Here is a 20,681-nt window from a genome sequence, read left to right on the forward strand (position 1 = left end):
CGGGCTAGCCTAGTGATGATTTGGAGCATGAAAGTGTGCAGGATAGACAGCCTTAAGAAAGCAGATGGAAGGCGTCTGACGGCCACCTGCTCCACATTTGAACGGAATATGAACAGTGCTTCCTGGGTTGTCTTCTGAACCCTGATGGTTGAAGTCAGGCTCCGCAGAAAGTGTTGGTAACTGAACTGCCTTATTTGCAAGGTTCGTAACTCAGGGCTGCTCGGAAGCAGGAGTTCAGAGTCTGAATACTTGGGCCATACTCAAGGGGAAAGTTCACCATTAATTCACTGTACCCAAATGCAACATACAGAAAGGAAACAGGAGTATTGTGTCACTGCTGGCAATGCCTAAGGCCATGATGGCAGTCAGTTAAATCAAAGTCCTTCCACATTTGGGGGGGGGGGGTTAAACGCCATAGTGTGTCTTATATTGTGTCTATGGCAGTGCAGTCTAATAAAGATGTTGCTTATTCTCCTTTCGATGGCTCTGCCAGGGGGTCCTGGTGCCTTTGCGGGGTGGGTGTCCAAGCGGGCATCATCCCCATTGGTTAGTTCCTACATCACAAGTGCACTTTTGACCATGTGCAGATCTCAGATGCTTAGGTGGGCAAGAGGCAAGGATATGGGTCTGTCTTTCATCCTTCCAAGCTGAGCTACTCAAGTAGGCATGATTATCTATTTCCTCCCAAGGAAGTGAAGGGAAGTGACATAGCTAAGCCTAGTTGGACAGCTTCCTCTATGGTATTAACCCCTTCATGTGTTAATGTGACTTAAGCATATTGCCTATGTGAGGCTGGTTATTGTTAAGTTGTGGGTGAACATATCAGACGACACAGCAATTCTTCAAACAGCTCTTGGTTATTCACAGGCCGGAACAGAACTGAACTGAAGGGTTCAGCCAGCCTGCTTATCTAGGCTCCACTACAACGCAATAGTAACAACTTTCTGTAACTATCCAATCACTGAACGTCACTTTCAATTCCTTATTTGCATATGTGAACCTGAGTGAAAACTATCTACAGTATCCTCCCGATGGCCCAGGGTGAGAACTTCAGTACATAACAATTATTATTATTATTAATTGAATTTATACACCGCCCTATACACGGAGGTCTCAGGGCGGTTGACAAACAAGACCACAACATATAAAATCAAACCAAAAGCAATAACCCAATAACACCCCCCCCAAAGAACCAGGTTCTAAAAGGGTGCTGGATGTCAATAAGATCAACCAAAGGCCTGGCTAAAAAGGAACATTTCAGCCTGGCACCTAAAGATATACAATGAAGGTGCCAGGCGAACTTTCCTGGGGAGAGCATTTCACAGATGGGGAGCCACTGCAGAGAAGGCCCCGTTCTCGTGTTGCCACCCTCCGGACCTTTCGAGGAGGAGGCACACAAAGGAGGGCATCAGAATATGATCTCAGGGTCCGGGTAGGTTCATATGGGAAGAGGCGGTCCTTGAGGTATGGCGGTCCTGAGCCGTTTAAGGCTTTATAGGTCAAAACCAGCTCCATACCTTCCTCCTGTTGCTATTACCACAAAAGCCCCCAGTTTCCCCAATTTTCTTGGAGCCAATTAAAAAAATTTTTTTTGAGAGAGAGGATGGGGTGCAGAGATCAATCATTCCGGAGGTACGTTTGCAGTATTATGCCTAACAGAGAGCAAAACAGTTCTACCCTCTTTTTCCTGTTGTTTTTTAAGTAAAATCCATACCAAGTAAAATTTAAAAATGAATTTCCCTTCTGCAAAGGGCACCCCAAAATCTTTCTTTTGTGGAATTTTTTTTAATAAAAAAAATAAGTTGTAGTTTCATCGTTGTAGATCCTGCAGATGGGTTGGATTCAACCATCTCAGAGGGATCGTCCTACTTTCAGTTGTACAGTTTCTGCCTTCGTGTCACTCTCATTGGCAAAAGATAATAATAATAATAATAATAATAATAATAATAATAATAATAATAATTTATATCCCGCCCATCTGGCTGAGTTTCCCCAGCCACTCTGGGCGGCACCCAATCGAGTGTTAAAAACAATACAGCATTAAATATTAAAAACTTCCCTAAACAGATTCTTGCATTGAAGGAGTTTGGACCCTCGTGATCACTTCCAGTTCTAAAATTCTATGAGATGAAGACAGAGAAACGGGCTTTTGTGGGCTCCATACTGATGCCAACACTCCTGTTCAAGATGGTTGTTCTGCCAGCCCTTATTTACAAGGGTTTACATACAGTTCCCTCACAGGGTTCCTAGCATAAGCCTGCACAGGATTTCTCCTAGTTGATAAAGGGAGAAAGAGATGGGAGTCTGGAGACCAGATTGCACCTAAGGAACTGTGCACACTTAGAATCATAGAATCATAGAGTTGGAAGAGACCACAAGGGCCATCAAGTCCAACCCCCTGCCAAGCAGGAAACACCATCAGAGCACTCCTGACATATGGTTGTCAAGCCTCTGCTTAAAGACCTCCAAAGAAGGAGACTCCACCACACTCCTTGGCAGCAAATTCCACTTAATTCATAGTATCTGACTGCAACAAACTGCCCTTTGGCATAGAGTAAAAGGGACCCCTGACCATTAGGTCCAGTCATGGCTGACTCTGGGGTTGTGGCGCTCATCTCGCTTTATTGGCCAAGGGAGCCAGCGTACAGCTTCCGGGTCATGTGGCCAGCATGACTAAGCCACTTCTGGCAAACCAGAGCAGTGCATGGAAATGCCGTTTACCTTCCCACTGGAGCGGTACCTATTTATCTACTTGCACTTTGACGTGATTTCGAACTGCTAGGTTGGCAGGAGCAGGGACCAAACAACGAGAGCTCACCCCATCGCGGGGATTCGAACTGCTGACCTTCTGATCAGCAAGTCCTAGGCTCTGTGGTTTATCCCACAGCGCCACCCGTGTCCCTTTTGGCATAGAGTAGGACCCACTATACCAGCAAGGTATTAGGAACCTGAAATTCTGACTTCCTCCTCACTTTTTGCCTATCCACACATTAGTTCATCCCATTGTCCTTTGTACAGCAGAACTTCTATCTCTGAGGAATTGCAACAATCCATCATCTGCCTGGGGTCACTGGACAGGCATGCGGAGGTGTCACCTTGGATGATGGCAGGAAATCGTGCCAGAAGGAATCCATATTGCTTGCCACAGTAGAAAGCAGATAATAATGATATAATAAAAATAATTTATTATTTATATCCTGCCCATCTGGCTGGGTTTCCCCAGCCACCCTGTGCAGCTCCCAATAGAATCTTAAAAACACAATCAAACATTAAAAACTTCCCTAAACAGGGTTGCCTTCAGTTGTTTTCTAAAAGTCAGATAGTGGTTTATTTCCTTGATATCTGATGGCAGGGCGTTCCACAGGGCGGGTGCCACTACTGAGAAGGCCCTCTGCCTGGTTCCCTGTAATCTCGCTTCTTGCAGGGAGGGAACCGCCAGAAGGCCCTCAGTGCTGGACCTCAGTGTCTGGGCAGAAGGATGGGGGTGGAGACCCATCTGCTTCATCCAACCAAGTCTCTGTTACACATGCCCGGTGAAGAACACACAGGGATGTCAGGAGAAGCAACCTTTAAATCTGACTTTGGTATAATCAGATGACTTGGGGTCACAAGGCAGAAGTAGCAGGTCCAGCCACTTGGCTGGCAAATAAATGCATAAATAAAATAGTTGCTTACTGTCTTTCCTGTAGTAGAGGATCTCCAGCTTACACTCATCGGTTCCCAGCAAAGCCTGCCCCAGCTGCGCAATGGAGTTGTGCGTTGTGTCCGGCCCGGTGAGGAAGTCGCAGGTGCAGGGGCGCTGCATCACCTCCACCCGGGAGTAGCCAAACATCTCGCAGAAACCATCGTTGCAGTAAATGATGGCACAGTTCTCCATCTGAGCATTGGCAATAAGGAACTTGCGGTCTTGGGGTAGAAATAAGAGAGACATGCCAAGGGTTACTGTTATGTACTAAGCTTGGGTCCTAGAACAATAGGCAAGTAGGATCCTAGAATGCAACAACTGATTGGCTTGCAGGAAAAGACCAATCAGGCTCCAGGAGGAAGTTAATCAGCCTATTAGGCTGGTAGGATCATAGAATGCAACAACTGATTGGCCTGCAGGAAAAGACCAATCAGGCTCCAGGAGGGAAGAAGAATCAGCCAATTAGACGGGACTCATTGTGTAAATAATGTATATTTACATTATTACATTACATTATGAGGTTTTTTTGGGGGGGGGATTCAATCACTGTTTTACAAGCTGCAATAAAGAGCATGAAATCACTACAGGACTCCGAGTATATTTCAGTTACCATGAAGCCATCGACTGGGCAATGCAAAAGATGGATCTAGAGGCTGCTGGTGCCAGTTCAGAGCATGGAAGTTTCTCTTTTATTTTCTTAAGTATTTATTACATTTATCGGTCACTTTCTCTTGCCCAGGACAACACAAAGCGACACATGCAAACAAACAAAAACCAAAAACCCCACATATATAAAATAAAATGAAGGGGGAAATAAATACATTAAAAACATCGCACCAGAGTTAATTAAGTGTCCAAGGCCTAGTTATAGAGGAAAGCTTTTTGCCTGGTGCCTAAAGATATATATTAGTGGTTCAGGCGAGTCTCCCTCTGGAGAGCAGTCCAAAAATTGGGAGCCACCTCAGAAAAGGCCTGTTCTCATGTTGTCACCCTCTGGGCCTGTAATGGAGGAGACACACAAAGAGGCACGGAAAGAAGGGCCTCAGGTGGTGATTCCCTTCCAACTCTATGATTCTCTGGTCCCTTCCAACTCTATGATTCTCTGGTCCCTTCCAACTCTATGATTCTATGACAGACAACAGAGAAGCAAGTTGCATACAGGAAGCAGATTATATAGAGCTTGACCCATGTTGTTAGACAGATAGGTTTCCTCATGATTTTCTGAACTTAAGGCAAGAATGGTAGCAATAAGAACCAGCCATCTCTTTCCTGTGCCCCTCTTCTCATTATATTACTCAGAATTACCTGCTTTGGTGGTAGATGCATGTGAATAGGGGGAAAAGTGTTCCTCACATGTTAAAAGTTTGTGTATGTTTGTTTAGTGTTGTTTTGGTTGCAATGGTAGGGAGTACTCCAAAAAAAATAAATTCAAAATGGCATGTGGCATATGGCTTTCTTTCTAAATAAGATGTATTTCTAAAGAAGTTGTCAATCCTTTCAGTGAGGCAATGGCATAAGGTAAAGGTAAAGGTACCCTTGACCGTTAGGTCCAGTCGCAGACAACTCTGGAGTTGCACACTCATCTCACTCTATAGGCTGAGGGAGCCAGCGTTTGTTTTTCCGGGTCATGTGACCAGCATGACTAAGCCGCTTCTGGCGAACCAGAGCAGCGCACGGAAACACCGTTTACCTTCCCGCCGGAGCGGTACCTATTTATCTGCTTGCACTTTTGACGTGCTTTTGAACTGCTAGGTTGGCAGGAGCTGGGACCGAACAACGAGAGCTCACCCTGTTGCGGGGATTCGAACTGCCGACCTTCTGATCGGCAAGCCCTAGGCTCTGTGGTTTAGACCACAGCGCCACCCGTGTCCCGTAAAAGATGTCAATCCTTTTAGTGAGGCAATGGGATACCATGCAACAAATCAGCTCAGCATCAAATCAACGCCTGCATCTAGCTTTTAACTCACAGTGAGTCTCATTTTTACGAGGCTGCTCTACCAACTGAGCTATCCCAGCTGAGAAGAAGCTTGCAGATGACCAATGCCATGTGGAGAGAAGCCAGGGATACATTAATGTTTGATGTATTATAGTATTTTAATATTCTTTTGGAAGCCGCCCAGAGTGGTTGGGGAAGCCCAGCCAGATGGGCGGGGTATAAATAATAAATTATTATAATATTATTATTATGAGCAGAATATCTCTTTCTGCAGGGAACAGGGGTACATAGACTCTCTTTCTCATGAGTAGCTGACACCCCCCCCCCGGTACAGGTAACTTAAGTATAGCATAACATAATGTAAACTCCACAGATTTACCATGGGTGATAATTGCCTAATAAGCAATTTAATACTGGAGACATGGGCATATTTATTTACTTCACAGATTTATACCCCACTTGACAGGCACACCCAGATCAAAGCTCTTTATGATAATATAAAACAAGAAAGCCAAGCACAATTTACAACAGTAGAACAAATCATACAAAAAGTTAAAATGCTAAAGCAGATTAAAACTATCACAACTCTCTAAGCATCTGTCAAAACAAGAATGCTTTTAGCGCCCCTGAGCAAACACTCTGAAGCTGGTCTTGAGATGTAGAAAGAAACCAGGAATGGTGACAAAGGAGAGGCACATCCGCCAGCCCAAAGAATCGTGGGAATTGTAGTTCACCCCATCAGAGCTACAGTTCCCAGGACTCTAGGGGTGCCTGTTTGCTTTAAATGCCTGGTGTGTGTGTGTGTGTGCAGCCAAAGTGTTGTAGCAATGGGCTATGTTATCCTCATGGACAATTATTCATAAGGATCAGCTAAGGAGATGTCAGGGAAGCGGGTGGCGCTGTGGGTTAAACCACAGAGCCTAGGACTTGCCAATCAGAAGGTCGGCGGTTCGAATCCACACGACGGGGTGAGCTCCCGTTGCTCGGTCCCTGCTCCTGCCAACCTAGCAGTTCGAAAGCACATCAAAGTGCAAGTTGATAAATAGGTACCGCTCTGGCAGGAAGGTAAACGGCATTTCCGTGCACTGCTCTGGTTTGCCAGAAGCGGCTTAGTCATGCTGGCCACATGACCCGGAAGCTGTACGTTGGCTCCCTCGCCCAATAAAGTGAGATGAGCACCACAACCCCAGAGTTGGCCATGACTGGACCTAATGGTCAGGGGTCCCTTTACCATTACCTAAGGAGATGTCAAGTGAAGTAAACATGTGACTGTCTGGTACACCAATCTAGTGGGCCAAGGTATGTATGTATGTATGTGTATGTATGTATGTATTTCCCGCCCATCTGGCTGGGTTTCCCCAGCCACTCTGGGCAGCTCCCAACAGAATATTAAAACACGATAAAACACCATACATTAAAAACTTCCCTAAACATTGAAACCAAAGACAATTCTTTCAGGCTAAGCAAGGGTAGCTCTGCTGCAGCAGCTGACAAAAGACTTCAAATAAATGGAAGAACACCCAAAAGGCTAGATCTCTTAATATTGTTTTAAGACACAGCCTTGCCTTGGGAACTGGGAAAAGAAATAGTTTTTAACATTTGTATTGCTGAAGTGAAATTTAGCTCTCCGCCGTGACCATGTGCTTTTCATCATCATTGTGTTTCATACCTTGAAGAACCTCGTCATTCTGATCTTTACAGGAAAAGCTGCTTTTCTGTTTCCTGCTCGTTTTGCTTTTAAGGTACAGCCAGGTCTCAACAAAGAGGCAACATTTTATTTTAGGTACAATCTATGACTTTGCTTTAGATTATTAGGTCATGGAACTAGCCAGAGGAGAGGCAACCCTAGACTTAATCCTAAACGATGCCCTAAACCTGGTGGGACACGTCAGTGTTGCCAAACCAAATCAGAACAGTGACCACGGTGCTATGAAATGCAACACATACATCAATAGATTGTTACTTAGGTCACATCAGATTTCTAGGTAACAAAAATAAGAATCCTAGTTTCTAAAGAATGAAGGGATCAGCTTAGGCAGGGGGACATGTGTAGCCCACAGGCTTCCCCAGGCTGTTTTGGGGAAGTCCTTCCCACCCACCTGACATCATACATGACGTCAGATGTGGAGCAGGTAAGGATGTGGCTTCAAAGGAATCACCAGGATGTTATGTACTGAGTTGAATAGGATCCAAAATGCAGCAGTCTGATTGGTCCTAGAACAATGCAGCAGTATGATTGGTCTGCAGGAGCCACCCAATCCAGTTCCAGATGGAAGTGAATCCACAACCTGATTGGCCTACAGGAGAATTCCGGAATTAGCCAATCACGTGCAGCCCATTGTGTAAGTAATGTATATAAAGCAGATATTTTGGGGAAACTTCCATTCCTCCTCACCACTATGAGCTGAATAAAGAGCATGAAATCAACTCTAGACTCTGAGTATATTTCACAGGAGTTTAACAGGCGCTCCCAGTTGCTCTTTTACTGGAACCAGGTGCACTCGCAAATGCCGATCAGCTGACGGGTGGGAGGGATGCATCTTGCTAAAGGAGGAGGAAGCAGTTTGCATTTGATGGAAACTTCTTCTTGCTCCCAGTCCTGCTGCTTGAAGCCGCCTGCTGCAGATCCTTTCAAGCTCTGATTTGGGGGGCCCTGAATTTTGAACTGTTTTGAGTGCCCCTTCACAGCCAGCAATGAGGCTGTTATCAATGGGGTTGTTCCATGACAGATGGGGTATCCACTTAAGTACTTTCATGAACTCACTGTTATTCCTCTAGGGTCCTGAGCTCTGAAAAAAGGGGGGGGTTGGCATTAGCCACAGCAGAGCAGCCAACATACTGAAACACACTGGCGGATGTAGGTGGCGACGGGGGGAGCGGGCCACCCAGGGTGCCATCCAGAGGGGTTACATCACAGCTGCCTCCCAGGATGCGGGCCGCCCACCGTGCCCCCTGCGACATGCGTCACACCCCCTGTGGGCGGCATGCCCCCTAGGACGTGCACCAGCCACACCCCCGCATGTCCGCCGCTCTAGGTGCTGGAGCATGTAGCTCTGCCACTGCCGCAACACTCAACCTTTACAGCATGAGAGCCAGTGTGGTGTAGCGGTTAAGAGCGGTAGACTCGTAATCTGGGGAACCGGGTTCGCGTCTCCGCTCCTCCATATGCAGCTGCTGGGTGACCTTGGGCCAGTCACACTTCTCTGAAGTCTCTCAGCCCCACTCACCTCACAGAGTGTTTGTTGTGGGGGAGGAAGGGAAAGGAGAATGTGAGCCGCTTTGAGACTCCTTCGGGTAGTCATAAAGCGGGATATCAAATCCAAACTCTTCTTCTTCATCATCATCTGTGCTGCTGACTCTCAAACTTTGGGATTGTTGAAATATATCCAACAAAAAATTAATAAATTTTGCCTCATGTGACTCAAATTGGGTCTCCTAGACCCAAATATTTTAAGCAATGTGGGATGAAGTCACTTCTAGGCCCCCTCTGGGATTTATTCATTTCATAGTAGATCTGCCCCTGGGTGGATCTTGCAGGTCTTCCCTTGCTTCCTGTTTCAGCCTCTGAATTTTCTCCCTTCTCACAGCAGCAGCAGTGGTTAAAAGCAGGGCTTCCCAAACTTTTCATGCTGGTGACACACTTTTTAGACATGCATCATTTCGTGACACAGTAATTCAGTTTTAGTAGCAAACTGGAGGTTAAACTAACCTCCTTTAAGAGTGCAGGGGAGCATTTATGCAACACATTGACACATGGCAGCCGACACGCTAATGTGTCACAACACACAGTTTGGAAAGTGTTAAGTAGTGGGTGAACATATCAGACGACAGAGCGATTCTTTAAACAGCTCTTTTTTATTCACAGGGCAGGACAGAACTGAACTGAAGGGTTCAGTCAGCCTGCTTATATAGAGCTCCAGTACAATGTAACTGTAACAATTTTCTAAAACTATCCAATCACTGAACGTCACTTTCGACCCCTTATTTGCATAACTATCTACAGTATCCCCCTGCTGGCCCAGGGTAAGAACTTCATTACATAACAGAAAGGTCCGGGTTAAAGTGAAGTTGAAAGGGAGATACCCTTAAAAATGGGCAAGAAGGACAAGAAGAAGTTTGCAAAACATATATGAGGTGATGAGGCAAGTGGAAAGAAGCCTGTTTCTGATATATTGAAATAATTGTTTATTGTTGGCCTTTAGCAATATGTTCTTTGATTCGTAAAAAATTAAGATGAAGAATAAGTAGCTATTTCAATACATAAGAAGACAGAGAATGTGCCAGAGCACCAGACAAAGAAAGGAGGATACAGCGATTGCAAAGAAGTTCCCATCCATCTTTACTGTGAAAAATATTGGACAGATTCCCATTTCTAAATCACTTTTTCCAGAAGGGTGTTCAGAGAACTGAACCAAAAAGAGGCGATGGGAGATAAAGTTCTAGGGCTAACTGCCAAATTAAAACAAACAAATCACCAGCTCCCGATGGCATATACACGCAGCAGTTCTCAGAGAACTAAAATGTGAAATTGCTCCTCTCCTAAGAAAAATATGAAGCATGTCACTAAGATTCTCCTTCCTTTCTAGAGCGTTGGAAGAAAGCCAACACAACGCCAGTCTTTTTTTTAAAAAAGGCAGTCAGCTAGCTCAATGTCTGTTTGGGGGTAAAGAGGTGGAAAATATTTAGCATTTTAGAAGAACAGCTTCGCCCAAGGAGGAATCAATGAGTTCGCCAGAGGGAGGCTTCACCAATCTTGTGTCGTTCCTTGAGAATGTCAATAGGCATGTAGGAAAGGGTGATGCATTAAACAACAGTAAACCCAAACTTCCAAAAATCATTTGGCAAAGTCCTCCTGAGTAACAGCCATGGAATAAGACGACAGGTCTACTTATGGATCAGGAACTGGTTAAAGAACAGGAAATGGGATAAATGTAAGAATGCAACGGAGGCAAATAAGCAGCGGGGTCCCCAAGGATCTGTACTGAAACTAGTGCCATTTCAATCAATGTTATTCGTAAATCATCTGCCAAGACCAGCAAGGAAGCCAGCTGAAATATACTCAGAGTCGAGAGTGGATTTCATGCTCTTTATTCAGCTCATAGTGGGAGGGGGAATGAAAGTTTCCCCAAGTATCTGCTTTATATACATTATTTACACAATGGGCTGCACGTGATTGGCTAATTCCAGAATTCTCCTGTAGGCCAATCAGGTTGTGGATTCACTTCTATCTGGAGCTGGATTGGGTGGCTCCTGCCGACCAATCATACTGCTGCATTGTTCTAGGACCAATCAGACTGCTGCATTCTGAATCCTATTCTTCTAGGACCAATCAGACTGCTGCATTTTGGATCCTATCGTTCTCGGACCAATCAGACTGCAGCATTTTGGATCCTATTCAACTCAGTACATAACACCAATATTGTGGATGGTACCATTCGCCCAACCACCAAGTTGGAGAATATCGACGCAGATTATGTTCAGTTTTGCTCTCCCTGTCTCAATCATGAGAAAGTTGGGAAAGGCAGAGATAAGAGCAACTAGACCATCCAAGTGGTGCAGCTGGAGCATCTTCCCTGTGAAGGAAGGTGTAAGCATTTGGGTTTTTTTAAAAATAAAAATAAGATAATTATTGTGTGGGTAGAGGGGGTGGAGACATGGAGACCCTTATGCCAGTGGTTCTCAGCCCGTGTGCTGTGGCACCCTGCGGTGCCTTGAAGGATGGCCAGGGCTGTCATGGGTAACACTGGCCCTCTTGCCTTTGCTCCCTCCTCTGATGGCCTCTAGCATCTCTGCCTCCCAAAGGCTTGCACAGCTGTTTGTTGCAGCAGAGGCTTTCAGGAGGACTTCCAAGGAGAGGGGAGAGGAGAGGAGGCTGAGGAACACTCCACAAGGAAGGGTGTTCAAAAAAGGGTGAGAGGCTGCCAGCTCTGCAGGCAAGGGGTGACATAACTGGACTCCTGAGCCACACAGGGGTGCCACAGAAAGAATGTTGTTGGTCAAGGGAGCCGTGGACTCAAAAAGGTTACAAACCTCTGACTTATAAAGTTCTGTATTGTGTGAGGGGAGTGGAAAGTGAGAACTTTCCCTCCTTCTCTCTATAGTCCTGGAACTTGGGCTCTCTCCATGAACCTCAAGGGAGCAGGATGGCAGTAGATTCGGGACAAACAGACAAAAGTACTTGTGCATACAAAGCATATTGTTATAGATGGGGGGGGGTTTCCCCTAACCACTATAAATGAATAAATAGTAGGATTTGGAGATGTGATGGGAGAAATACAAGCTGAAGAGGAATTCCTGAGCTTTGTTGTTGTTTAGTTGTTTAGTCGTGTCCGACTCTTCGTGACCCCATGGACCAGAGCACGCCAGGCACTCCTGTCTTCCTCTGCCTCCCGCAGTTTGGTCAAACTCATGCTGGTAGCTTCGAGAACACTGTCCAACCATCTCGTCCTCTGGCGTCCCCTTCTCCATCTTTCCCAACATCAGGGTCTTTTCCAGGGAGTCTTCTCTTCTCATGAGGTGGCCAAAGTATTGGAGCCTCAGCTTCAGGATCTGTCCTTCCAGTGAGCACTCAGGGCTGATTTCCTTAAAAATGGATAGGTTTGATTTTCTTGCAGTCCATGGGACTCTCAAGAGTCTCCCCCAGCACCATAATTCAAAAGCATCAATTCTTCGGCGATCAGCCTTGTTTATGGTCCATTTCTTTATGTTCCATTTCTTCTTTATGGTCTATTACATAGGTTCCACCAGTTTGTGCAGAAAATTAATGAGTGGTTTTTTGGCTCCATGCAAGAGGGATTTTCAAATCATTACACTACGTAACAATGTTGTGTATGCTATGCTGGCAGCACTGCTTCCAAACAACATTTCTGACCATTAGCTGCTATGGCAACAAATCACCTATACCAGGCCAACACCATAGGTATTCAAAGGCCTATTCTCTACTTAAAAGAAGCTGGATGTTTTTGAACATGATTTCTGATGTAATAAAAATGTAATGGAAATGTCTAAATGTACCACCTTGGACTCCTTGGAGTAAAGGTGGGATGCGGTTGCAATAATAAATGAACAACATAAAATCAAGATGGGGGGGGGGAAGGATGCGGGGAAACCCTGTACAGGCACCAGGGGTGGGTGGGTGGGTTTGACTTGAATTCTCAGCCTGGGATACTCATCTGGATCAAAGCAATTTTTTTTTTGTCCTCCCTGCTGATTTTGACCCCTTCGTGGATCACTGCCTTGCCGTGGCGAAGGGGCTTGAATAACTCAGAGAAACTATGAGCTATGCCATGCAGGGCACCCAAGATGAACAGGTCATAGTGGAGAGTTTTGACCAAAACGGAGGAGGAACCGGCAAGTCACTCCAGTATCCCTGCCAAGAAAACTCCATGGACAAAGACAACAGGCATATAATTTGACCAAACTGTGGGAGGCAGTGGAAGACAGAGGTGCCTGGCGTGCTCTGGTCCATGGGGTCACGAAGTGTTGGACACGACTAAACAACTAAACAACAACAACAACAACAACTGATTTTGTCAGCCATAAAATCAAAATGAATGTTGTGCGCCCAGCAGCATGGTGCAGTTCAATAGTGTATTGGACCAGGAGATGTGTTGGGTACAGTGTATTGGACCATTAAGTGTATTGGGCCAATTACACTATCTCTCAGCCTTAACCCACCTCAAGGGTTGTTGTAAGCTTAAAATCGGAAGAGGGGGAAGAACCATGAACCATGCCCAGAGCTCCTTGGAGGAAGGGTGTGACACCATAAATGTAACAAATAGGAAGCTAATGGCTTACCATTAACAATAGCCATCTTCCCTCTCCATGCCTGAGTGCCTCTTATATGTTAGCATCTGCTTTGGCTGGAGCCGTAGAAAATTATTCAGCACCGAGAGGCCATTTGGAGGATGGCTCTTAGCACAATCCTTAATTAATTTCTGATTACACGTACTGAATTTATCCATCCGCAGTGCAATTCTTTCCAGCTTCTATGCACTCTGCTTCTGCGTAACATTAGGAGCGGAGTTATTTGTCTTTCTCAAGACTCCGATACAGACGCTGCTAATGGGACAACTCAGGATGGAGCGGCTGCGTGCCCTACTTTACAAAGGACATGCCTTTGTTTGAAGGGGCTGTCCTGCCCAGCCCAAGTCCTGCTTAAAAGATAAAGAACCAAGAAATGTAGAGTTGGAAGGGGCCACGAGGGTCATCTAGTCCAACCCCCTGCAAGGCAGGAATCTTTTGCCCAACGTGGGGCTTGAACCCACAACCTTGAACTTAAGAGTCTCATACTCTGCCGTCTGAGCTGTCCAGTGAGACTTGTTACAGCCTTCCACAACCTGGTTTCCCTCCAGAGGTTTCGAGCCTGCAACCCCTATCAGCCCCGGCCAGTATGGCCATTAGTTAGGGATGATGAGTTGTAGTCCCAAAAAAATTGTGAAGATTTCACCGTTGGGGAAAGCTGTTATAACACGTATTTCTAAATTTGCATATGTAAATTTAGAAATTTTAAAACTCTGCAGCCTCTTACAGTTGTTTTAACTGTGAGTCTTTTAGTTCTTATGCTCTTACAGTTGTTTTAACTGCATGTTTTTATTTGTTTTTAGTTCTTATCTGTTTTAATTATCAGTTTTTATCCATCCATTATCCGTGTTTAATCTTGTATTTTATTCAGACGTTTTATCCTATATTTGTTTCTTTGTCCTTATCTGCTCCAACATTTATCAGTTAAAAAAATCCTAACTGCTATTTTATTTATATGTTTCTCTTTTGTTTGTTTGATTGTTTGTTCTTTGTTTTTTTTTTATTCTGGTCTGTGACCGTAATAAAGTTCATCCATTCATTCAATATGCAGGCATGTGTCTTCTCCTATGTTGGGTTTTGACCCTGTATTTCCCTTTTGCATTAAATGGTCACATTAACTCAAAAGCAAGTACCTAAGCACATCTGGCTTGCAACCCAGAGAGTCATGTAACTACCAGCATTTAAGAGGTGCTGTGTTCATGCTTCTTGGACGTCACACCCTTGAAGCCTTTCCACCCAGATGTATGAAGGCTGACCGTGACTACTGGGTCTTGCGGGAAAGGCAGTCTTGCCACTGCTGAGAGGCACTCTCCTCTTTCTGAACACTTCACACATTCAAGAGTTGAGTGCTGGCACTGCAAAGAGTTTCTGGGAGTGAGCCCTGGTGATTGTGAACCCAAATTCAGAGCAGATGTTCCCAGATCCCAGACTGAGCACAAAAACCTACCAGCTGATGCCTGTGACTCCAGAGCCATTGCCAAAGACAAAGGCCTTTCTAAGCTCATGCATGCAAGACAGATGGTGGCTTGAGGTGAACTCATGGCTTCCCACCAATAGCATTTCAAACTTAGACTGGGCATACACTTACTATTAGCACGATTTTGGTGGTCATAACCCAGTCCCAACCCCCCAACAAGGTTGACTCAGAGAAGCAAGTCTTCAGAGTTCAATAGGATTTAATGGCTGTTATGTATGCCTAGAGGGACGTGGGTGGCTCTGTGGGTTAAACCACAGAGCCTAGGACTTGCTGATCAGAAGGTTGGTGGTCTGAATCCCCGCAACGAGGTGAGCTCCCGTTGCTCGGTCCCAGCTCCTGCCAACCTAGCAGTTCAAAAGCACATCAAAGTGCAAGTAGATAAATAGGTACTGCTCCGGCGGGAAGGTAAACGGGGTTTCCGTGCGCTGCTCTGGTTCACCAGAAGCAGCTTAGTCATGATGGCCACATGACCCGGAAGCTGTACGCCAGCTCCCTTGGCCAATAAAGCGAGATGAGCGCCGCAACCCCATAGTCGGCCACGACTGGACCTAATGGTCAGGGGCCCCTTTACCTTTATGTATGCTTAGGGTTGCAACATTTAGAGGAGGGGTGGAGAGTTGTAGCTCTCCAGCATGGGCAATGGTCAGCTGCCATGGGATGGATGGACAGAGGAGTGGTGGGAGGAACCAACTGGGGAACCCCCAAGGGAAGAAGGCTCAGAGCCTGGGGATTTGAGGTGGGACAAGGATGAGTTGCCAGTGGAAGAAGAGGGAGAAGACTGAGAAGAGGAGGTGTCACAGGCTGAAGGGGTAACAGGGCTTAGTGAGCTGGGAGAGTCTGGGGCAGAGAGAAGTCAAGAATCAGAGGCAGAAGTTGAAGCAGGTGAGCAGGCAGAGAGAGGACAAGAGGCAGAGATGAGTCAGGCTGGTGAAAAGTCATGGGTGTCTCCCCCTCCTGCTGCAACAAGATCCCCTGCTCTCCCAGAACCAGAAGAGAGCTGAAACAGGTGGAGCAGTGGCAGGCTTCACACAGGCGCAGTCTCTGATTGCTTGCAAGAAACCTTGAAGAGGAGAATACATAGTCAGCTGTGGGAAGGCAGGGACTTTTGGCCTCAGCAACTGATTTCATAGAGCAAGACCTACAGGGCAGGCGAAACTTAGCCAAGATCGTGTTTTGCTAATGAAGAGTTAGCTCCAGCTTGGAACTGTGTTATTTACTGACCGGCTTGCTTTGTGACATCAGTGATGATGGAATCCAGCAAAATCTGGAGGACCAAATGTCCCCCTCCACTATTTTAGAGGTTATCACTTACTGGAGGGAATCATTACTCAGTGAATATACGTTTATACATCTATTTACAATATTATATATAGGGACATAGTATTGCAACATAATATAATTTCTCTATATTCCCCTTCTGTTACCATGTATGGAGAACAGCACCCAGTGCATAAGATGGTGATTTACAGGACCTTAAAGGCTGCCTTTTCCAATACTTTCTTCCCCCTCATGCTGAGGAGGATGTTCTCCAGATTCTGCTTCATGGTGGTCAACTACTAGGTGCAGAGTCTTTTCATTAGTGGGTCCCAAGCTTTACCGTTTTAGATGTTCCTTGCTGTTTTAGGGCTTATCTACACCTTTTTGCCCCGCCACTCCCCCCTGGGGAAATCCAATATTTAGCACTGAATTGGAACAAGTGGCACTCGGGTTATCTGCAGATTGCTGTTTGTTCCGATTTAGTGACAAAGAGCAGGTTTTCCAGGGGAAGGCATTGGGGCAAAGGCAAAGCCACTTGGATCTGTGCCTATAATGCATGAAACAAAGTGAAAACTGCTTGGAACCATGCTTTCTAGACAAGGGACAAGTGTGGACTAGCCCTTAGTGATGTTTACCTCAGTGACTGATGGTTTAATTTGATGCTATGGTGTGCTCTTAGGTAAGCCACCTTGAACTTTGTGGAAAAGGCAAGGTATGAGCATGTCAAATTAAAAAGAAAAATGAAATAAAGTATGGGGATTCCTTTGGGATTATGTGTGAATCTTGCACATTGCTGGATGGGTTCTGCCCCCCATGCCAGAGAAGGTTTTTGCACCGCTTGTACAACCAGCGGAAACCTGTTTCCGCTTGCAGTTGGGTCAATAAGCAACTTTCACAGATAAATTGGACCTTAGAGAGAGTCCAGGTGAAAGCTCTGTGCTGAAGCAGAGCACAGCCAAATGTTATGGCCACGTTTGCTTAGCCTGGCATCCAGAAGTGCAACCTGCCAGAGGCTGAGAGGAGGGTATTCCTGCCCCTCTTCCCTTTGGGGCATGGCCACAGCTGTGCTTGCTTGAGCACACTCATTTTGCAGCCAGTCCCCTTTCTCAAAGGGCAATTGCAGAATGTTATCCCTCTGCCCATCCAAATGCATTGCTGCTAAGAAGCCAGCTGGGCTCTGCTCCACGTATCTTGGCAAAGGCACCAGGAGCGGATTAGGTTGCCTACCAATATTTCAGTGAATTAGAGCTTAAAGCAGGGTGGGTAAGAGAATGGGCAGCTGTGTGTGTGTGTGTGTGTGTGTGTGTGTGTGTGTGTGTGTGTGGATGGGTGGGGGAAAGGGATGTTGATTTTGAGGTTGGCAGCACAATTCTGTTTACAGAGAAATTGAATTAAAAGTCCTGGACTGGAAACCACAGGCAATGCAAAGTGTCTGCAATGCATGCTCCTAAATGCTTCTTTACTTATTGGGGCGGGGCGCATTATATCATGTCCTGCCTTCGTATTCACAGCACCTCGCAAAACATTTATAACAATAAAATGAAACAAAATTTAACAGCACAATTAGGAACGGAAACAGAGAGAGACAGGCATTACCGGTAAAAACAACCATTAAAACCCACGTATCAGCCTGGCAGGTCAAGTGCATGCTGGACTTTTTTGGGGTAGATCAGAGAAAGTAAGGAAAAAGTGGAGCCAAATGGCCAGGAGTTTCATAATATTGGCACAGCCACAAACATGCAACCAGTCCCAATGGGTGCAATATGATCTGACAGGCAAGAACTCATCAAGACCCTCACTGCGCCAACTGAGATTTCTAGAGGCTATTCAATGCATTATATTGCAGGAACCTGATCTGGATGGTCAGGTCAGACATCAGGAATTTATGTAGTTAGTGAATTATGGTGCTGAAGGAGATTCTTGAGAGACCCATGGACTGCAAGAATCCATTCTGAAGGAAATCAGTCCTGAGTGCTCACTGGAAGGACAGATCCTGAAGCTGAGGCTCCAGTACTTTGGCCACCTCATGAGAAGAGAAGACTCCCTGGAAAAGACCCTGATGTTGGGAAAGATGGAGGGCACAAGGAGAAGGGGACGACAGAGGACGAGATGGTTGGACAGTGTTCTCGAAGCTACCAGCATGAGTTTGACCAAACTGCGGGAGGCAGTGGAAGACAGGAGTGCCTGACGTGCTCTGGTCCAGGGGGTCACGAAGAGCCAGACATGACTAAACGACTAAACAACAACAGTGTGCCTAGCTGGGCACACTAGCTAGGCAAAAGCATTGGATATTCAGGAGCAAACCCAGGAGTGCTCTTCCTAGATTACAAATATGACCCCCCCCCCTCCGAGGTTCTGCTCTACACAAAGCAGACTGCGACACCTGTCCTTTGAATTGGCCCCTTTCCCGTCCAGGAGCAACTCTGTGGTGTCTGGAGCAAGCTTTAATTTCTTGGCTTTCGTCTATTCCATTACCACCTCCAGGCACTGATTCAAAACATCAACAGCACACATTCAAAGCATTTGCAACCATGCTCGTGTGCATTAGCCACGAACCCGGAAGTGGCAGGGAAGGGGGGGTGTAACAGGGCTTAATGGGGTAGGGTAGCAAATTGGGGGTTGCCTGTACAAATTAAATCTTAAATGGAGCAACAGTTATCTTATGGCTGAATAGATGCACTCTCTTCTCTGTGGTGGGAACTTTAGTACAACAACCTCTGGAAGGCACACCTTTCTCTGACCCTGATGTAGCATCTACACTCTTGTAGACATATCAACTGCTGGTATTTGGCCCTTGTGAATGTGGCCCTTGAGTCATGAATGGAAGACTAGAGAAGCCAAAACAGACTTTGCAGGATTTGTGCCTTTTCCTCCTTGAAGCCCATCCTCCACATCCAGGGAACTACTTTGTTCTGCCTTAAAAGATCTCCAAGACAGCTTCACACATAGACACCAGGTTGTAAAGCCCTGAAGATATGAGTGGCGGTTGCTGGGGTACTAATGAGAGACTAATCAATATATTTTGGTTCCATGGATATTATGAGATTCTGCTTCATGGCAAATGGCTCGACTGGAGATTCTTTAAGGTAAACCTACCATTTGCTCTGAGCCCTCAAGAGAAACACTGAATAAATGATTCTCAGGAGACAGGCTAGATGGATTTCTGAGCTACAGGGCAATATCAAAAGACCAAAATAAATCATGAGGTCTTTTTTTCTGAATTAGATTTCAGAGCCTGCCTGACCTTTGTCTTATCCAGAAAGTTATTCCATCTACACTACCTTGGCATTACATACCCTGCAACAAAAACATATTGTTCCACCTCTAATGGTCATAAGTTGGTGACCAGCACATAAAATAAAAGCCCACTCATAAAGACTAGGGCCAATAAAACAAATAAAGGTGTATAAACTTCCAAAATGAGATACATTTTCTTTGTTTACGGTTTATTTAATGGCTCTAAACTCAATATCAAGAGCAGATGGGTACAACTTTGCATTCACCATTGTTTGACACACAAACAAGTCAGTAAGCTCTTTATCATATTATTCAACAACTTCCAGTCACTTCAACCCAAAGCGTCTTCTTCAGTGGCTCAGAGTTATAAGCAATACATAAAGAGAACATTCAGACTCTCTCATTTGTTTACAAGGGCAGCTACTTTCTCTTAAGCCATCAGGATTCATCTAGGCAAAGCACCTAAGGGAAACTGATGTGTATTGATCAACTTAGAAACTTATATAAAAATGAATGTAGAGTAAGGCTGTGATTCACCTCAGTGGACAAATGAAAACTCCCATTGACTTGAAATGTGTCTGACACACACACAGAGAGCACAGGTGTGCCTGGGGCTGTGCACACACATGACATTTAAACCACATCTAAGCCCTCCCAAAGAATCATGGGAACTGTAGCTCTGTGAAGAGTAAACAACAGCTCCTGGGAATCTTTTCTCTTTAGGGCTTGGGGTGTGGAGCAATACACTTTAAATTTGCTTTATACATCTGGTGTGTAAGCAGCCTGTAAGTCACAAGTTGGGCAGGATGATATCTACCCTTAGTTATTGGTGATAAGCGCCTGAAAATTACACTTCTGGGTATCGTAAAAGCAGCCAACAACAAATTCAGCTTCCATTGCTGATCTAATTCTTTTCCCTTTCCTTTTCCCCTGGCATTTCACGGCTTCCAGTAGCCATGTGTTCCGCATGTTTAACTGTGTTCAGGTTAAAAAAGAGAGAGCTCCCTTTCGCTAGCTCGCAACTTCACTATTTATTTCACTTGAGGATGTGTACAAATATTTTGGGCTGTATCCAATGTTAGTCCTGCTCAGAGCAAGCCCATTGAAATTAATGGATGTGACTCACTTAAGTACATTAATTTCAATACGTCTACTGAACTTAGGCTTTATTCTGATGCCAGCAGACACCCCTGTGGTTCAGATAAATAATAGGACTACATTTAACATTTATACAGCATTGGTAGCTTGCATCTTTATTAGCCTCACAATATCCCTGTGAATTAGGT

The 20,681-nt window shown here is 45.4% G+C and overlaps 1 protein-coding gene across 3 annotated transcripts in view; it reads right to left on the bottom strand.

The window, feature by feature from the left end:
* Window positions 1-20,681, bottom strand: part of KCNH6 (potassium voltage-gated channel subfamily H member 6) — a 125,366-nt gene that overhangs the window by 102,879 nt on the left and 1,806 nt on the right. For 2 of the 3 annotated variants that reach the window (XM_082194716.1, XM_082194719.1), the window contains exon 2: window positions 3,676-3,906. In XM_082194716.1, coding sequence (XP_082050842.1) covers window positions 3,676-3,906 — 231 coding nt within the window. Of the gene's footprint in view, window positions 1-3,675; window positions 3,907-4,645; window positions 4,662-20,681 lie in introns of those variants that run through there. The other variant, XM_082194717.1, reaches the window with a different exon arrangement.

This window comes from Podarcis vaucheri, assembly GCF_965113315.1.
Source record: "Podarcis vaucheri genome assembly, chromosome: 13".
Taxonomy (NCBI): Eukaryota; Metazoa; Chordata; class Lepidosauria; order Squamata; family Lacertidae; genus Podarcis; species Podarcis vaucheri.